Source organism: Eulemur rufifrons, chromosome 8, assembly GCF_041146395.1.
Source record: "Eulemur rufifrons isolate Redbay chromosome 8, OSU_ERuf_1, whole genome shotgun sequence".
Classification (NCBI taxonomy): domain Eukaryota; kingdom Metazoa; phylum Chordata; class Mammalia; order Primates; family Lemuridae; genus Eulemur; species Eulemur rufifrons.
The window spans coordinates 101,282,896-101,302,082 of record NC_090990.1 but is presented as its reverse complement, the minus strand read 5'-3'; the positions used below and the strand labels follow the sequence as shown (position 1 = coordinate 101,302,082).

The following is a 19,187-nucleotide window of genomic DNA, read 5'->3' as shown; positions in this document are numbered from 1 at the left end:
CTCAAACAATCCGCCCACCTCGGCCTCCCAGAGTGCTAGGATTACAGGCGTGAGCCACCGCGCCCGGCCGTAAGTGATGTTCTTTATGGTCTATGGATGCATATGGTCAATCAGTACTTTTCAGTATTTTTCAGAATTTTGAATGCCTTTCGATTGGACATGTTCTTCCCAGCAACCTACAAATCCCACCAATCCTTATTCCCTTACACTTGCCACATTACCAGCCTGAATCCTGGAGGCATTTAAGTTTGGAACTCTCTCATTTGGCAGAGGTGGGAATTCAGGCCCAGAGGAAAGAGACTTGCCCAAGGTTTCACAATAACTAGCTGACTCAAAACCCAAAATGCAGGCTTCCTGACACCAAAGCATCACAGTGCCTGTAGATTAATAGCCACAGTCAGAGCAATTTGTCCAAGTATACAGAAAAGATCAGCACAAGAGAGATCTGAGAGGTGGTGAGCAAAATCCAGGAAGTTAAGATTATGGTAGCTGAGAAGTAAGCACTTTTAAAACAAATCAAGAGTTAGAGCTGAGAGAATGAGCCCACTGACCTAAGTTTGAACCTTTAAGAGCTAGCTTTATTTGTTAAACCAAATTGGGATTCTCAATTCTCAAATCACATTGTCCACCTACCCCATTCCCGGCCCCCTTACATCAACACTGTATTTCCCAGTCTGACCACAAGGCGTCACTCTTGTTTTTAACCATTGTTTCATAGATTGTTTCCCAAATAGCAGTAGGGGGTCGACATGAAAGTGAAGAGGTCAAGAGTTGGAGTCTTAGGCAGATCACTACATCCAGGAATGTTTTGAGAAGGAAGTTCAAGGCGGTAGAGGCTCGAGAAGGCTAGGTTAGCAGACATGATGAGAATGGAAGAACGGAGTTTTGGATGCTGTCAGAGTCTCTCCACATAAAAAGCTTTGCCCATCTGATTTAGTTCCTGCTGGTACTGCTGATGCTCCTTTTCAAACAGCTGGTGCAGGGCAGCTTGACGGACCTGGTGGGGAGGGCAGAATAAAGTGTGTTGTTTGTCTTGTCTTTACCACCCTTTCTCATTCTCTCTCCCTGGTTGCTTTCCTATTACGTGTGTTCTCTTGGACCTGGACTTAACTGTGACATAAAGTTAGGCAGGAGCAGAGAGGCTGAACCAGTGGAGGAGAAGCCTATCCAATTTTTTTCTCCATGGGTGAAGCCCCATGTTCAGCAAATATTTGCTGAGAACATACCATGAACCATGCATGAACTCTGCTAGAGTACTTGGGATACAAAGACGGTTACACGACAGCAATTGGGGACCCCAGGGAGAGGGAGATACTGATAGGCAGGTGCTGGGCACTAAGAGGCAATTCTTTTTTTTTTTTTTTTTTGAGACAGAGTCTTGCTTTGTTGCCCGGGCTAGAGTGAGTGCCGTGGCATCAGCCTAGCTCACAGCAACCTCAAACTCCTGGGCTTAAGCGATCCTACTGCCTCAGCCTCCCGAGTAGCTGGGACTACAGGCATGCGCCACTATGCCCGGCTAATTTTTTTTTTTTCTATATATATTTTAGTTGGCCAGATAATTTCTTTCTATTTTTAGTAGAGACGGGGTCTCGCTCTTGCTCAGGCTGGTCTCGAACTCCTGACCTCGAGCGATCCGCCCACCTCAGCCTCCCAGAGTGCTAGGATTACAGGCGTGAGCCACTGCGCCCGGCCTACTAAGCGGCAATTCTGAGTCTCACCAAGATGAAAGGTGCAGGGACTAGAATGCACTTTGGTATTTTAAAATGTGCCACTGCCAGTTGGATGCAAAGAATCATTTAATGAAAAAGAGCTTTAGCATTTGAAGTTAGAGTTGTTGTCCTGCTCTAATGGTGAAAACCTCAGAGGCAAATGAGATGGGTGAGTAATGACAGAGACCAAGAACTTGGAAATCCTAGTGGGCAAAGGCACAGAGCAGTAATGAATAGAACTCACCATCAGTAGTTGCTTGTTGGCCAGTGCCAATTCCTGTACCATGGTCTCCTGCATCCTTAGGGTGGCATATGGGTTTCTTCTCTGGCTCAATGTCATTTGCCACAGACAGTTAGTATGTGAATTTTGCCACCTGCCCCAGGTATACATAGGTGGAGGTTGAACGGGTTAGAGTTAGAAGTGGAGACAAAACCCTCATGAGTGAGGCTGCTTCTTCACTCAGAACCTCTATGCCAATGTCAGAAGATGTAAAATCCTTAAAAGTGTAACTTAGAACCTAGTGTATATATTATGCCATTTAATCATTACAATAATCATGTGGCAGAGGCATTAATTTTTACACAATACAGTCGGGGAAACTTGTGAGTTGCCCAAGGTCACTTGGTGGTGGACCTGGGTCTCTAATCTCTCTAAGGCTAACATTCCTTCCATCATACCAGTGATTCTCAACCCTGGCTGGACACTGGAATCTTCATTAAAGTTTTTTTAAACAATAAAAAAGATTTTTAATGCATCAAAGGAATATACATATATATCATGCATATAAGTATGTGTATATATACACTGTTGACATTTTTTAAAAAGTCAAAAGTGGTTTTTCCACAACTAGAAAATTTAACCCACATAGAAATATATTAAATGAAAAGTAAAAGCTTCACTCTGCCCCAGTCCTTCTCAACAAATTTAGCAGTTTCTTGTGCATCCTTCCAGAAAAATTTTCTATCATTTATTAGCAAGTATATCTTCTTTTTTTTAAATGAGAGATCATACATTTACATAAGAAGTGTTACTTAATAATTTGGATTTTTCATATTAGCACATACAAATTTGCTTCATTCAGCTTAAAGAGGCTTCTCTTATTTCATCCCAGACCATTTAAACCAGAATCTCCTAGGATAAGACCTGGGCATCAGAACTTTTTAAAAAGCTCACCAGGTGAAACAGATATGCACTGCAAACTTTTGAGGTTTCTCATTCATTCATTCAACAAATACTGCAATACCTACCACATGATTAGTATAAAGCCAGACAACAAATGCTTGAATTCTTAAAAAATGAAAAAAACAACAAAAACTTGCTCTAACTTTCCTTCAGAGACTGGGAAGCAGGAAGCAATTAAAAACCATACAGTCTATACAGCCAAACCTAGTGAGCACTTGGAGGTTGATCTCTGCTTGCTTTGAGAACAATACTGGTTCATACCCCCTTCCACATCTGTTCGCCTTCTTGATGAGCTCCTAACAAGATGGAACAGAGTTGGGAGGTGGCTCAGGGAGGACAGGGGAGTGGAAAGGTCAAGCTGAAAGAAAAGGGAGGGGATAGAAGCAGCGATTACCTGTCGACCATCTTCTTAAGACTCATGGCCCTTTGAAAATTCTGCAAGAAAAGGGAATTCTGTTGATCTGCCTTCATCTCCAGTACCTCACCCCCAGTACCCTGTTCTAGGGAGAGACACATCTTTCTCTTTTGAGAGAGGAAGCAGTCACTACTCTAGGGACGGTGGGGAGAAGAAAGCTCTACTCCTTCCAGAATGGATCAAAGAAAACATGCAGGAGGTGGGATGGAATATGTATTTGAATACCTACTATGTGCCAGATACAGCCTCCCACTCCTGTTACTAACTACAGTATATCCTTCTGTTACATCAAAAGCCTTTCCCAATAAATGATGCACTTCTGGCAAACTGATCTGGAAACCTCATCAAGGGAAATTCCTCCAACCCAGCCCTTCTTTCCAACTCTGCATACCTCTTCTACTTTTGTCATCTTTTCCATAGACATGTCTACAGACTTGCTTGATATGGTCTTAGGAGACTGGGCAGGCTCTCCTTTCTGTTTAGTTCAGTCACCGAGGTTTCAGTAGTCATAGCAACATTTATGCCTCCAACAATGACCCTGGGCCTAGGAGTTGATTGGTCACCTGGCCTGTTGCCCTGGAGACCTAAAGAGAATCCTGCTTTTGCAGACTTCTATTAGTGACACAGCCAAGTCTATGAGCAAAGGCCACAGTCCCTATTTCAGGATGTCTTCTGCTGGGGTCCCAAAGAGTATCTGAATGGTCCTAGGTCCAGGGTATGCACACAGTTCCACCAATTCTCTGGAAGCAAATCCTCATGCCCTATACCCTATTAGAAATGTGCAGAGAACATATCATATGCCTGTTTGATTAAAAGAATCAATCATATACTTTATTTTTTAATAGTTCATTTTATTAAATAATTTATAAGTCAGACCACTGCATTGGCTTGTTTGGGGAAACCATTTCTTCCCATTATCTCAAAGCCTGGCATAGATTATACCAGGTGCCAGAACATTCCCTTTTATTCACAACAGAGTATGGAATGAAAGTGGAAGGATAGATCCTTGCAGGTTAGGAAAGCTGTGTTAATGTTTCAACACATCTTGGTTTAAGTGGAGCACCGGGGTAAGTTGTTCCACATACCACCCACTTCCTCATCTCATCCCCCCACCAGTTTCTACCTGCCTTTTCCACCAATCAACTCTGAGATGTCCTGTACCCAAATAGTTTCTATTTAACCATGAACAAAGGGGTAGATACAGAAAACACCCCACTCCAACTCTCACTTATGGGATTAAAACCCTGGAACAGGGCACACCAACCATGGCTGAAACCAAGTGAAGATGTTTAAGGAGGCTTTGACAGAAACATTGAGAATAACATCTGAATTCAAATCCAAAAAAAAAGTGCTATTGGCAGAAAATAAAAACTTAGCCAGTGTTCTAAAATTGCCTGTAAGAAAGGGTTGGGAATGACTCTCTAGGCACAAGCTCTAAGAACTCTGGACACAATGGGAGCTTCAGCTGATATAGTCTGGGCCTGCTAAGCCAGATGTCCTGAGGGCTGCCCAGCAAGCAGCCTGTCTGCTCAATCTGTCTGCAACTGTCTGGCTCAATCTATAGTGAGAGTCCTTCAGCGCCATCACAGAGTACTCTCCAATGTGTTATAGTTGTCCTTAAAGCTCTTCAATTCGAGGAAGTGCTTGGCACGTTTACTCTTCTGACTGGAGGGGAGGTATGTCACCTGGATGGTTGTTGGGGAGACTTCAGGGGACTGAGTTAGGTCTTTTGCTGCTGACTGGTGTTGTCGCTGAGAGCTCCCAATTCGTGCTTTGACCCTGAAGAATTACAGAGAGGGGAGGTCATAGACAGAATGAGGACTAATGAAAGAATATCATTCAGGGCCTATCCCATCCCATAAATACAATGGTAGCCACAAATGGTCTCTGTTTTTTCTTGTAAACTACTTACTAACATCCCATCTGGTAGCTTAGAAATAACATAGAAACCAATTTCCCACCAAGTCCTTACTTCTGGTTCACTATTGCTTAAAGAAAACTTTTAGGCCAGGTGCGGTGGCTCATGCCTGTAATCCTAGCATTCTGGGAGGCCGAGGTGGGAGGATCGCTCAAGGTCAGGAGTTTGAGACCAGCCTGAGCAAGAGCGATACCCCGTCTCTATTAAAAATAGAAAGAAATACGGACAACTAAGAAAATATATAGAAAAAATTAGCTGGGCATGGTAGCGCATGCCTGTAGTCCCAGCTACTCGGGAGGCTGAGGCAGGAGGATTGCTTGAGCCCAGGAGTTTGAGGTTGCTGTGAGCTAGGCTGACGCCACAAAACTCTAGCCCAGGCAACAGAGCAAGACTCTGTCTCAAAAAAAAAAAAAAAAAAAAAAAAGAAAGAAAGAAAAAGAAGAAAAACTCTTTTTTTTTTTTTTATTTAAAAGGGAGTCCCAGGGTCTGTTCCGTCCAAACACTGTTGAAGCAAGAGACAGAACCACGAGACCACCCAACGCGCCGCCGAAAAACTCTTAACTTTACTGATTCACTCAATGTAAATATGCAGCTAACATAAAGACAGTCCCTTGAAAATCAAATACCAAAAAATAAGAACAGAAGCAGCTATTGGGTACTTACCACATGTTAGGACATTACACCTGGTGCTCTACCAATATCTAATTTACCAATATCCCATTACCCCCTATATAAGTTATCACCCTGTTTTGCAGGTTAGGAAACCTGAGGGTCCAATAATTAATTTGCATGAGATTATAAAGCTAGTAAGTGACAGACCTGGGATCCAAACTTAAAGTTGTCATATTTCTTTTCACTATACTAGAAAGGTTTGGACCTTTCTAGAAATTAGACATCAGAGGCAGAACTTTAAAATATATATAACATAAAATTTATCATCTTAACCATTTTTTACACTACAGTTCAGTAGTGTTAAGTACATTCACATTGTTGTGCAATCAACCTCTACTTTTCATCTTGCAAAACTGAAACTCTATGCACATTAAGCAACAACTCCCCATTTCCCCCTCTCTCCAGGCCCAGGCATCCACCATTCTACTTTCTGTCTCTGAGTCTGACTACTTAGGTAGCTCATGTAAGTGGAATCATTCAGTATTTGTCTTTCAAACAGACTGAATTTTGAACAGGCTTCCTGCCAACGTCCAGACCAAATGTCCTTTTCCAGCCTCCATACATGTCACTTTTCATAACTGTTCTAAGCAGTTTTTGCTAGGACTTTTTGTCTTTAAGAACAAGGCAGCTAATTTCTAGGGACAGGAGGCAGATAGAAGATAGAAGACTTACCTCTTGAGAGTCATATTCAACATAGAAAACAGATGTATTCTTTTTATAGCTGGCAACTAATTTTTTACTCTAGATTGGCTTTGCTTCTTCACCAAGAACTTTCATTTTACCATTTATATAAACAACATAGTGAAGCTATGTTTAGTACATATTTATAACATTCCCAAACAAAAGTCATGATTCCTCTCTCACAACACCAATGCTCAACAGCTGACTCTTACAGTGCTGCCCTCTGTTTCAGACAGGGTTACTAAGGCTTTACATAGTAATAAAAATGGGTGACATTTAATTCTTTTATCAGATCAAGACACAAAAGGACACTGAGACCCCAGAACAGAGGGAATCCCTATGTGCTGCAAAACTTTATTCCCATTGTTAGGCTACACCGATTTTGACATTTTATTGGGCTAGACCAAAAAAGGGGGGGGGGGGTAAGCGGATGCCTGTAATCCCAGCACTCTGGGAGGCGGAAGCAGGAAGATGGCTTGAGGCCAGGAGTTCAAGACCAGCCTAGGCAAGAGCGAGACCCTGTCTCTACTAAAAATAGAAAGAAATTACATAGACAACTAAAAGTAAAAAAAAAAAATATATATAAAGTTAGCCGGGCATGGTGGCGCATGCCTGTAGTTCCAGCTACTCGGGAGGCTGAGGCAGTAGGATTGCTTGAGCTCAGGAGTTTGAGGTTGCTGTGAGCTAGGCTGACACCATGGCACTCTAGCCTGGGCAACAGAGTGAGACTCTGTCTCAAAAAAAAAAAAAGAAAAGAAAAGAAAAGAAGATGCACATGAAAGTAGAAGCTTCTCTTATTAACTTGTATAGTAGCACTGCTTTCTAATGTGAGCAAGAGGCAGTTCTAATAGTTTAGAACCTGACAACTCTTATGGTATCATGGATTTTGCTCACATTACTTTCTGAAGGTCTTCTCACTGTGGGAACAGTCCAGCACTACCATATTCTCTAACTAGCCCCCTTTGACAGGTTCCCCTCCAAACTCACACGGTGGCCAGCTCACTCAGGGCCTCTTGATAGCGCAGGTATTCATTCTGGCCAAAGACCTTAGGAAAGAGAAAGGAAGAGTGAGGATTTCTCAGTGTGGGGCATCCCTTTAGCTCCTAAAAGGAAAAACTGACCATCTAGCTTACCCCTGTCCCATAGCGGGCAGTTTCATAACCATCCAGCAGGGTATCAATGAGGGCCTTACGCACACCCTTAAAAGGAGTACTAGTGTTTCGAAGATCTAGTAGGTAGGAGCGGAAATTCTTGCCCATTAAGGAACGAGGATGCCGGCCTTCAGCATGAAATGGGATCTCTGAGGAGATAATAGCACAAATATAACCCTTCTCCCATAATTAAGTCTTTCTAGTTAATTTCCCAAATTTAGAAATGGATCTAATGAAATGAGTGAGCTGAGGTGGAAGGAATTTCTGACAGAATTAAGATGAAAGCTACAGAGCTGTGCCAGACCGGTCATTTGGTGGTGGCAACACAACTTTAAGCTGAGTAATGATACATGATAATGTCATCATACGTTTTACCATCCTACTTACCAATCCTGGCTTTAAGATATAAACTAAGTTTTGGTAGATACAGAGCATATATAAGTGGTCACAGGATGGAAAAAATTCAAGAACCACCTATCTTGTGCTTAGTGAAAAAGCAGATGTCACCTATCTTTTGTGGAAAAACAAGCAAATTACCACCATCCAATTCATCAAACTAAAGGCTTCAAAACAAGAACCTTAAAAAAAACAAGAACCTTAAAAAATAAAAACACCCAGACTCTTTGGAGAAGAAATAACCTGCTTACATCATACCTTTGGCAAACAGCAATCTAGCACTCTCAAAACTCTAAGAACTTCCTACTGGCCAAAGACATGCAGAAAGGGCAAATCCTAACATTAAAGTAGGTCATCACTCTGTTCCCTAGGTGAGCTTTCAGGATCCTGGAATTGACCCTGTCAGGCAGCCCTTACCAGAGGCACGAATGGCATCCAGAGCTTTCATCCTGTACAGATAGTTGTAGCAATCTGTTGAGAAAAAGACTGGTCTCAGGCATAACCCTCAAATAATCCCCAAACTCTAGCAAGCTAATAAACTGCCTCCCTGCATCTGGCATATATCCAGTAACAGGAATAACTGAGGCTTTGCCAGCAGCTGCAAAAGGAATTCTGAACTTGTGGAACTCCTCACTGAAGCATCCTCCAAGAGCTTGCTACATACTTTGATTTCCCTGGGTTTCCAGCTGTAGCAGTCTAGCATCATCATTTGCAAGGAGCTGGGGTTCATACTTGATATCCTGAACCCTGGATAGTCGAATATCAATCTCCTCTTTCAAGTCCTGTTCACATAGAGAAAAGAATACATAATTACTTACCCTGCACTCTGCTACCCAATGCTCTGGAAAAGTGGGCAGAGTAAGTGAACAACTAAGACAAGAGAGGCAGAGAAAATGCTCTTGTAGCTAATAAAATTGCCAGACTTTAAATTGTACTTAGAAGAATCTTGGTTAGGTGTCATAAAGAACTTCGTGAGTTGAGAAAAAATGGACAGCAACTGAAGTCATAATCTACTCTAAAAATCTGTAAGTAGCCAGCCTGAGCAAGAGCAAGACCCTGTCTCTACTAAAAACAGAAAGAAATTATCTGGTCGACTAAAAAAAAAATATATAGAAAAAATTAGCCAGGCATGGTGGTGACACGTGCCTGTAGTCCCAGCTACTTGAGAGGCTGAGGCAGGAGGATCCCTTGAGCCCAGGAGTTTGAGGTTGCTGTGAGCTAGGCTGATGCCACGGCACTCACTCTAGCCCGGGCAACAGAGGGAGACTCTGTATCAAAATAAATAAATAAATAAATAAAAATCTATAAGTAGGCCTGTATTTATATTAGTTTGGAGACTATTCCACATGGTGGACCACAGGACTTCTAGAGGCTAAAGAAAATTAAAGCATATTTAATTTTTAAAATAGGTAATTTACATCCATGGTATAAAATTTAAAAATGTACCACCTCTCATTTATCCAGAAGCAACCACTTTTATCAGTTTTATATCCATCTCTCTTACCTAAAAAGGATTACCAGAGCCCCAGGAAATAAATTTTTTGTTATAACTTCTTAGAAACTTCCATTGTGAAATACATCATACACAGAATCTGGATACTATATATGTACATCTTAAATAATTAAAAAATCATTAAGATGAACACCGAAATATCCAGTTTATGAAATGGAACATTACCAATGCTTTTGAAGTCCTGTGTGCCCATCGCTCATTGAATGCCCCCCATTCCAAACCTTGTCAACAGTCCTCTTACTTTTCTTCACTATTTTATCACGTTACCCTAAACAAGATGTTTAGCTTTGTCTCATTTTGAACTTTATACAAATGGACAAATACTTTATGAATTCCTCTGCAACCTGTTTTTAAAATGTATTCACATTTAACCATACAGATTGATGAATTTTGACCCTCCAACCACCATCTTAATCAAAATAAAGAACATTCCCATCACCCCAAAATGTGCCCTCATAGTCTTTTGCAGTCAATTTCCCCATCCCAGCCCCAGGCAACATAATGTGCTCTCTTCTAGAGTTCTGCCTTTTCTAGAATTTCATATAAATGGAATGGAATCATATGGTACATATTCTTTTGTGAATGGCTTTTTGGCTTTTTTCACTCAACATATTTTTGAGATTCGTTCATGTTAGCAATTTACTTTTTTCATTCAAAAATACTTTGAAGTTCATTTGTGTTCCCTCATTTATTACGTCTCCATTTTATTTTCATTCCTTACAGTATTCCTGTATATATCCATTTAAAAGTAGACATTTGGATTAAGTTTGGGATTTTTTGCATTTATTTTTTGTAGAGATGGGGCCTTGTTATGTTTCACATGCTGGTCTTGAACTGGCCTCAAGCAATCCTCCTGCCTCAACCTCCCAAAGTATTAGGATTAAAGGCGTGAGCCACCCCACTCAGCTGAAGTTGCTCTTTTAAACATTAACAATGCTGGTATGAACACTCTTGTACATGTCTCCTGGTACATATAAGCAAAAATTAATTTCTCTATGGTAGGAGGGGAACTGCCAGACCACAGTTTAGGAACATGTACAATCTTACTAGATAATGCCCAATTATTTTCCAAAGTGGTCTTGCTAATTTACTAACCCACTAGCAATGGATGAAATTTAGACGAATTTCTTAAAGCAAAAGGAATCTTGATCTCATATAGGCCAGAAGGTGCCTAAATAGCCAAAGTTTTGATTGATTCATGATGTGCTAGAAACAACTCTATGTCCCTCTCACGACAGGTAGGTGGAAGGAAGTGGGTGGGGTAGGTGGAAGGAGCACTGTTGAAGTTTCAGGCCATGTCTTCCTTGAGCCTTTCCATGTGATGTCAGCAAAGAACAAGGAGGGGGAAGGTTAATAACACTAGTTAATGAAAGAACACTGTTCTAGGAGTTGACAGTGCACTAGCCCTAGCTCTCTCACTATCCTGTTTTTCACTCGACAACAAATTATTGAGTACATGTTATATGTAGGCCCTGGCATTAACCTGTTTTTCATTCAGTAAGAAATTACCGAGTACCTACTACATGTGGGCCGTGGCTTTACAGTGGTGAACAAAACTGGCATGGGTGCCTGTATTCCTGAAGCTTAAAGTCTAGTGGAAGACAGAGGCATGTTTTAAACAAATAGGTATGTATAAAAGAAAAATTATGGTAAATGTTATGAAGAAAAAAATCAGGGTACCATGAAAAAATAGAGATGGGGACCTACTTTAAAATAAGCAATAAGCATTCCTTTTTTTGAGAAAGTAACATTTAAGCTGAGATCTAAAGAATGAATGAGCTATCCAAGTGGAGACCATTCCAGGTCACAGTAGAAAGGTGAGAAATTCCATCAGTGGTGGTGGTGGGGAATGCCATAAACAAAGAGGCTGGTAAGGGCAGTAGGTGCCTTTTACTAAAAAGTGAAAGACTGAAGCAACAGGATGAGGGTGGCAGTTGGGTATTAAGACTTCCGATTTAAACATGTTATGTTTGAGATGTCTATTAAATGGAAATGTCAAGTAGGCAGTTGGATGTATAAGTATGGAACATAGGAAAGGGGTGTGAGATAGAGGTAAAATTTCATCTATAGATACTTAAAGCTAAGGAAAGGGCAAGGTGCAGTGGCTCACATCTGTAATCCCAGCTACTTGGAGGCTGAGGCTGGAGGATTGCTTGAGCCCAGATCAGGGCTGCAGTTAGCTATGATCATGCCACTGCACTCAAGCCTGTGTGACAGAGACCCTGTCTCTTTAAAGAAAACAAAAGCCAAGGAAAGGAAGGCAATCACTAAGGAGAGAGAGTAAAGACAAAAGTAAGAAATCACCCTTATTCACTTTCTATGTTCTCTGGTAAATTGCTTCCTTTTCATGGGCTTGTATATAACAAATGATGGAATTAGATAATTTAAAGACTTTTAGGCCTAAAGCTCTGCAAAGGCAACCCTTTTCATTGCTCTGGGGTTAAACATACCCCAACCCCATTCTAAAACAAAATCAAAACAAACAAAATAAACCTAGGTAATTTAAGATGAACTGGGAAACACCTTAGGACAGTTGGGAACTTCAACCCAAGCTCTTCATTCTGCAGATCCAAAAACTGAGGTTCCTGGTTAAGCTACATGCAGTGTCACAGCAGTGGGCAGGTAAACCAAGGCGCAGGGCTGACAGTTATTGCTTAATTAAGTAAGAGGGTAATTGGGCCAAGAAACATGGGAATGAAAGTCATCTCTAAAGGCAGAGAAAGTCTCATTTTTGTCCCTAAAAAGATTTGGAGAAATAGGTTTATCTTGTACCCTAAGGACCTACCTTGGGGGCATTGTGTCCCACAGGGACATGAGGTCCCCTTCTAGATTTCATTGCAAAGCGCATGATTTGCCTCTTCACAAAAATAAAGAGTAGTACAAACACCTGTCCAAAAAGACATAAGGAACCTTTAATGAAAAGTTAAAAAAAAAAAAAAAAAGCATGCCTTCATTCCAAATCCCCAGTTTCAGGCTCTCAGGGATGCTTCAAGGGTAAAACTTGGGGCAAAGCAAGGCGGTCAAAGATGCGTGTGGATCAGGGAAGCCACTAGCGGGGAGGCGTGGGGTCTGTGCCCTAGGACTTAAAAGGAGGGTTCTCGGCCAGGGAGGTTCGGTCCGGGTCGGTGAATTAAACTCCCAGCTACTTCTGAGATAGGAGTCAAATTCAGAAAAAGCCAGGTGAGTGGGTGGAGAATGAAGTCATGGAACAGCTCAAGAGGAGGGTCTCTATTGGGTCAGATGCGACAGCAGGAATGGGGTGGGGGATCTCCTCACCAGGCTGCCGTAGGCCATCACCAGCACGACATTCACCCCGGACAGCCAGTTACTGCCGGACGCCATGGCCTCCCTACCTCGCGCAGAACTGCTCGGATTTACCCCGCTGCCCTGCCTCGTCAGCCCGGGCTCCGCCGAAGCGACGGCGCCTGGGTTTCCCGGAGCTCCCCGGCCATTTCCTTATGGGGGAAGACCAAGACAAACCCGGCCTGAAAACATGGCGGATGGGGGGGTGCTAAAAAGGAGAACGACGCCTTCCCGCTTCCCCCCGACACGTGACTTAGGCAGGTTACGGCACCCGGGAGCTGAACGCGCGGAGACGCGGAACTACGCCAGTAAGAGGAAGAGGAGGCCATCAGTGCGTCACGTAGCGGAGGCGGGGCCGCCGGGCAGTAGGCGGGGTGGATTCGCGGAACCGGAAAGCAGTGTCTCGTGGCGAGGCGGCACGCGCACGCTTGCGTGCGCGTCCCTTTTCACGTCACGTACCGGGGGACGCAGGAAGGCAAGTGGGAGGGGGAAGGCGCGAGAGCGAGCGCGAGAGGGAAAAGGAGGGAGGGGGGTGGGGAGGAGGGAATCTTATATCACGTGACAGGGGCGGCGCGGCCCGGGGTGTCAGTGTGGAGGAGACTGAGGTAAAGTTGGGAGCGCAGCGGCGTTGGCGGCAGCGGCGGCGGCAGCGGCAGCGCGGCGGGGCCGGGTATTGTCCGCGGCCCCTTTAAATCCGCGATCCCCCTTTTACCCTCCCTCCTTTCCCCCCTGCCCCCGCCGTATCCCCCTCCCTCGGTAGGCGCCCCCCCCGCACCGTGTGTTCCCCACTGTACACCCCCCTCCTAGTCATGCGAGCCTTGGCGCCCCCCCTCGAGTCGGCCGCCAGAGGTTTTGTTTATGGTTGGGTTCGCGGCCTAGTGGGCCGCGCCAGAGCCGGGGCCTCGATTTGGGAGCGTGGCCGGGGCGGGGCTTGGGGCAGCCGTAGGGGGGGGCATGCGGCTAGAGCCTGACGGGGGGGAGAGCGAGAAAGAGCGCGAGCGAGCAAGGCCTGGGCTCTGCTTGAGGTAGGGCCCTCTCTTCCCTGGCCAGTGCTTGTGGAGAAGCAGAGGGCCTCCTCCCTTTCCAACCCCCTGCGGGCCTCCTCTGATCCGGATTCGGCTTGGTTTGGGGGTGGTGGGGGGAGGGAGGGCGATAGGGTGGAGCTGCCCCAAACTCCCCCATGTGGCCCTCAGTTTGGAGTGCGGAGGATTAATTTGTTTCGGGTGGGAGGTAGTGAGGCGATGGGCCCTGTGGGTTCCCGATGTGGCGCTGAGGGGGGTGAGCCTCCCATCCTCCACGCGTGGGCTTGCGTCCCCTCTCCGTTTCCAGCCTCTTTGTCAGCTTCTCTTATTACCCTCCCTTTTTTCTCACCAACCCAGCTCTTAGAATATATTTTTGCTGCTGTCTTTAGCTTCCTGTTGTTTATACTGTAGTTTTGGGTACCCGAAACAATTATGATGTTATTTTGGAAGCTGGACATGGAGGCCCCCATAGGGTGTATTACGCTTAAGGGACGTCACTAGAGCACTGGGGTATTTGTTCACTCTTCTCATAATGGGACAGGAATTCCAAATTTCTGAAGACCCTTCACCTTGTGGACGCCTGAAATCGCTTTGCAAACTGATGTCACAAACAGGAGACTGCTCCTTTTCCACCATTCTTGAAATGTAGCCACGTCTGGTGTAGGATGTTGAAAGAAAAACACCACAGTAACAGGCGTTTTTGTTGTTACTGTTAATGTTTTTGCTTTAGACTCTCCCTGATTATTAAATGGAGAAATCCTTTTTTTGTCTCCTCTCCCCGTCCACCCTCCACCCCCCACCCCCCCCCATATCCTGCTCTGGGGATATCTGATGTGACTTGCTGGGAGGTGATGGGGGTCAGTGATAACCAGCATTACTAAAGAACTAAAACATTTTAACTGTATCAGTTGATAAAACTGCTTTGAGATCCTACACCATTGTCCTTAAAGATTAGACTATCCTGGTGATTGTTTCCTTTGTGAATGGGAAGTATTGCTGGCACATAAACTAGTGATGAAAGGCCTAAAAATGTACTGTTTTATTTTTGATTTTTGAATCTTCTCCTTACTGTGTCCTACCTGGGCAATGCTCTTATTAGATTCAAGGTGGTGGGGAAGGGATCGCAAGGGCCATTTTCAACAAAGAATCTAGGGAAATTAGTTGCTCTGTTAGAGGTAGCTAATTCTTAGCCAGCCCAGTCCAGCTTCAGAGTTTCTGAATTGTCTCTTAAACTAGATTGTAAGCTCCCTGAGGGCAGTAACCAAGTCATAATTGCTTTTGTATTTCCTGAAGTACTGGACACATAGTAGATACTCAATAAATACTTGTTATTTATTTTTTTCAGTAAAATTTCTCTGGCTATTTTTTTAAGTAGCTGGTTTTCAAAAAAATAGTCAAGGGCACCCCTGCGTTGAAACCTGTATTTACTCCTGCACTATTTCCTTGGTCTCCAGTATTTCCCACCCTACTTCTATTAAATATTTTTATTTTCTAAGAAAAAGTAACAAGATTCCCACTTCACTGTGATAACTCTGGGTATGTGTCTGTGCTACTAAAAAGCTACTAATTCCGTGCCCTCAAGTGATCCATCCCAGATCACTTACTTTTGACCTGTTGCTCAGTGTTGTTACAACCTAGATGGTAAAATTTTCATAGTCACACTTTTCAAAGCATTTATAAGAGGGAAATGTTAATAGCAAGAGTGATCAGGAGGCTTTTTTTTTTCTTTCCTGGTTAATTATGTGTCTTTCAAGATAACATTTTAATACATTTACACCTAACTAGTATGGGATATGTGGTCACATATAGCTAGTCTTGCAGTTTATTTCTGCAATATAACTCATCCTCACAAATTGATATCCCATGTGGAGTAGAAAGCAGTCAATATTTGTAAGTTACAGGGGTGGGTTGGAATGACTACATATTAAAAACTTCAGTTTAGAGCCAATTTAAAAACATAATAGTTTTCTTCTTGCCTTAACTTGCTTTTTTTTCCCTCTTGTTGATTTGGATCCAGGGGTATTTGGTTAAACAACACTTATTTTTTTGTAAATTAAATGTTGAAACTTAACTATAAAGCCAGCATGGGAAAATGGACTACTGTATAGCAAATAATCCTATACTAGCTTGAAATATTTACAGGCCTATGTATGCACATGTGTGTTGGGGGGAAGAGGTAAATGGTTAAAAAATTACCTCTGAAGCTGCCTTAAAAAATCTTTCTTGGTGATAGAGAATGTACAACTCTTAATTAATGACCACATCAAAAAACAAAGACCTATGCAACTTATTGACACACTTGGTGAAGAATTTATCCACAGGGAAGTCAGCTTTCTCTGACATCCAAGAAACAGTCAGGTGAAATTCACTTCCCTAATAGTTAATCCTTGCATATTTCTTGAGAACCCTTTCCCGTCTCCCTTAAGTCCAGCAATGTCTTCTGTCCAGAACTACCCTGTATGAAGTTTCATTAACGAGAAAAATTAAATATTGAGCAGAAAATATAAACTTTTCCTCTTTGGAAGGGAATAAAACAACAGATGCAAAGTAACCTCTTATTTTGAGCACTCTGTGATATGGTGAATGTTTTCTTTGTTTACTAAATATAGCAGCTGAGATTGCATTATTAAAACTAAGTATGAATGAAGGGAACTTGAATTCAGTAGAATCCTTGCTGCTTAGAAGTCTTATAACAAAAACTAAGTTCTGGTTTTGGGAAGGCCCTGTGTGTTCTCTTTTTAAAAACTCATCTAAATCATCTTGCCAGCTTTAATGTCTCAAGTTTAAATGATAAAACTTTGTGCTTTGTTTGAGACAAATTTGGGATTCCCTGTATATTAAGGTGAGTAGTGGAAGGTAATTGCAATTCTGGTTTCCTGAAAATGTGGTCTTAGGAGACCAAGAGAAGCAGCTGTAAAAGCATTGTGTTGGAATTATCCAGGGAACTGAGGTTCTGGACAAAGTCACTGGGGCCAGTACATCCCCTGTTGAAGGCTATGATATTAAATTTTTAAAAAAATCCCATAGCATACAGAGAAGATGAAACTTTAGGGAAAAGAGGCTAGACTTGAATTTGTCCTTTCCCAAGCAATGAAGGTCACATGCAATTTATATAAAATGGTTGTAAGGCAGGTAATGCTATTTTCTTAGGTAGATTGAATACAATGTTTTAAAATATTTCTTTGGCGTGTAGACTAATCCCCTTCCTGGAAGACTTATGCTTCCAGGCTTTGCTGATTATCTTTCCTTCTGTCAAAGATACTTCAGATACTTTCACCTACATAGACTTTTGATTATTAACATTGTCTTGCTTACAATCAAGATAGCTAAATGTCTTTTTTTTTTTTTTTTTTTTTTTGTTGAGACAGAGTCTCACTTTGTTGCCCAGGCTAGAGTGAGTGCCGTGGCGTCAGCTTAGCTCACAGCAACCTCAAACTCCTGGGCTTAAGCGATCCTACTGCCTCAGCCTCCCGAGTAGCTGGGACTACAGGCATGCGCCACTATGCCCGGCTAATTTTTTCTATATAGATTTTTAGGTGTCCATATAATGTCTTTCTATTTTTAGTAGAGACGGGGTCTCGCTCAGGCTGGTCTCGAACTCTTGACCTTGAGCAATCCACCCGCCTCGGCCTCCCAGAGTGCTAGGATTACAGGCGTGAGCCACCGCGCCCGGCCGAGATAGCTAAATGTCTTAAAGCCTGCTTTTAGGGGACTGATAACCAAACTGTGCTGTAACTTCTTTAAAAAGTTCATCATTTTTTTAGTTTATATATTTTTTTGTTATACAAAAATGGATTAACAGCCATAGTTCCTTAAGGAATTTGTCCAGCTGATTATGTTGCGCGAATAGGTGAATCTTTTTGGTTTGTTCCTTTGTAGAAGTGAAAGTGGTGGTGAAGGTGCTGATGAAAGAGATGTTAAAAACAGATTTTGCCTACATTTAACACCTAAATTATTTTTTTTAATCTTTCAGTATTCTACCTTGTAAATACTGTTATTTGTATATACTGTAAATGATGACGTCGGTGGGCACTAACCGAGCCCGGGGAAACTGGGAACAACCTCAAAACCAAAACCAGACACAGCACAAGCAGCGGCCACAGGTAAAGAACCCAAGAGATATGGATCCATGGGTAGCGTTGCTGGTTGATACTGGTTTCCATTCATTATAGCATCATTCTGTGCTTTGGATTGTTGATTTAGGTTCTTTTTTTTTTTTTTTTTTTTTTGAGATGGTCTCACTCTGTTGCCCAGGCTAGAGTGCCATGGTATCAGCCTAGCTCACAGCAACCTCAAACTCCTGGGCTCAAGCAATCCTCCTGCCTCAGCCTCCTGAGTAGCTGGGACTACAGGCATGTGCCACCATGCCCAGCTAATTTTTTTTTTCTATATATATTTTTAGTTGTCCATATAATTTCTTTCTATTTTTAGTAGAGATGGGGTCTCGCTCTTGCTCAGGCTGGTCTCAAACTCCTGAGCTCAAACGATCCACCTGCCTCGGCCTCCCAGAGTGCTAGGATTACAGGCGTGAGCCACCGCACCTGGCCCTAGGTTCTTTATTTCTGTTTTCTAGTCCTGGACTCTTTATTTTTTTTACTTAGGGTCTGGTAACTGTTCATGACGTGCTGTAATGCGAAATACTTCTTTTTCTTGTTTAATACTGCATTGTGAGGCTTAGTGCATTATTATGGGTCCTGTGCTTTATATCTCTAAGATCGCATTTCCCTTCTTACATTTGGGCCATTTTATAATACATTTCTTATTTCCTAGACCTTCCACCTTGACATCTCTAGCCAACCTTTGTCTTGACACCTTTCCCCTTCCAGATTTTATTCTTTGTTCCTCTTTTCCCTGACTTGTCTTTTATCTTCCTCTCTGGTCTCATTGAGGCCTTAACCTGATTTTTCCTTTCCCATGAGGAGTTGGCATCTTCATTGTATTCCTTCAAAATTAAATGAGACAACTTAGAGCATTGCTCAGTTTTAAGTTCTAAGGAGTAAATTAACCTCTTGGGTATTAAGTTTGATTTAGATATGATCTGTTTCCCATAACCAGTTTGGTGTTGGTTGGTACCTAATATGAATGAATTGCTTATATTTGACTGTGGCCTGATAAATTAAATATGTAAGACTAAAACTTTTCCCTTATGCGTTTTTCTTTCACCTCTATTTCCAAATGAATTTCTAGTAGAATTTTAGTACTTAGTTGGGGCAGTAAAATTCCT

The 19,187-nt window shown here is 42.6% G+C and overlaps 3 protein-coding genes across 24 annotated transcripts in view; 1 reads left to right on the top strand and 2 right to left on the bottom strand.

Annotated features, from left to right (window-relative positions):
* Positions 1 to 556: 556 nt before the first annotated feature.
* On the bottom strand, positions 557 to 3,757 carry CFAP141 (cilia and flagella associated protein 141). The gene is made up of 4 exons (XM_069478685.1): positions 3,699 to 3,757; positions 3,287 to 3,327; positions 1,954 to 2,083; positions 557 to 997 (listed from the first exon to the last, which is right to left on the bottom strand). Exons 1-4 carry the CDS (start codon positions 3,729 to 3,731, stop codon positions 896 to 898), a joined length of 306 nt encoding a protein of 101 aa, XP_069334786.1. The 5' UTR covers positions 3,732 to 3,757; the 3' UTR covers positions 557 to 895.
* Positions 3,758 to 4,137: 380 nt separating this feature from the next.
* C8H1orf43 (chromosome 8 C1orf43 homolog) lies at positions 4,138 to 13,232 on the bottom strand. 6 transcript variants are annotated; one of them, XM_069478679.1, is made up of 7 exons: positions 12,915 to 13,227; positions 12,424 to 12,525; positions 8,790 to 8,907; positions 8,543 to 8,596; positions 7,712 to 7,878; positions 7,566 to 7,624; positions 4,138 to 5,086 (listed from the first exon to the last, which is right to left on the bottom strand). In XM_069478679.1, the coding sequence occupies exons 1-7, from the start codon at positions 12,978 to 12,980 to the stop codon at positions 4,891 to 4,893; spliced, it is 762 nt and encodes a 253-aa protein (XP_069334780.1). In that variant the 5' UTR covers positions 12,981 to 13,227; the 3' UTR covers positions 4,138 to 4,890. The 6 variants fall into 6 exon arrangements, with proteins under 6 accessions (XP_069334780.1, XP_069334783.1, XP_069334781.1 ...); XM_069478682.1 differs by having other exon boundaries at positions 12,992 to 13,227; XM_069478680.1 differs by lacking the exon at positions 8,543 to 8,596 and having other exon boundaries at positions 12,915 to 13,228.
* A 186-nt stretch (positions 13,233 to 13,418) lies between these two features.
* The window catches only part of UBAP2L (ubiquitin associated protein 2 like), a 44,168-nt gene continuing 38,399 nt past the window's right edge, over positions 13,419 to 19,187 (top strand). For 9 of the 17 annotated variants that reach the window (XM_069480543.1, XM_069480535.1, XM_069480540.1 and 6 more), the window contains exons 1-2: positions 13,512 to 13,546; positions 17,937 to 18,066. In XM_069480543.1, coding sequence (XP_069336644.1) covers positions 17,977 to 18,066 — 90 coding nt within the window. In that variant the 5' untranslated portion in view covers positions 13,512 to 13,546; positions 17,937 to 17,976. Of the gene's footprint in view, positions 13,612 to 13,877; positions 13,967 to 17,936; positions 18,067 to 19,187 lie in introns of those variants that run through there. The other 8 variants (XM_069480544.1, XM_069480538.1, XM_069480541.1 and 5 more) reach the window with 3 other exon arrangements.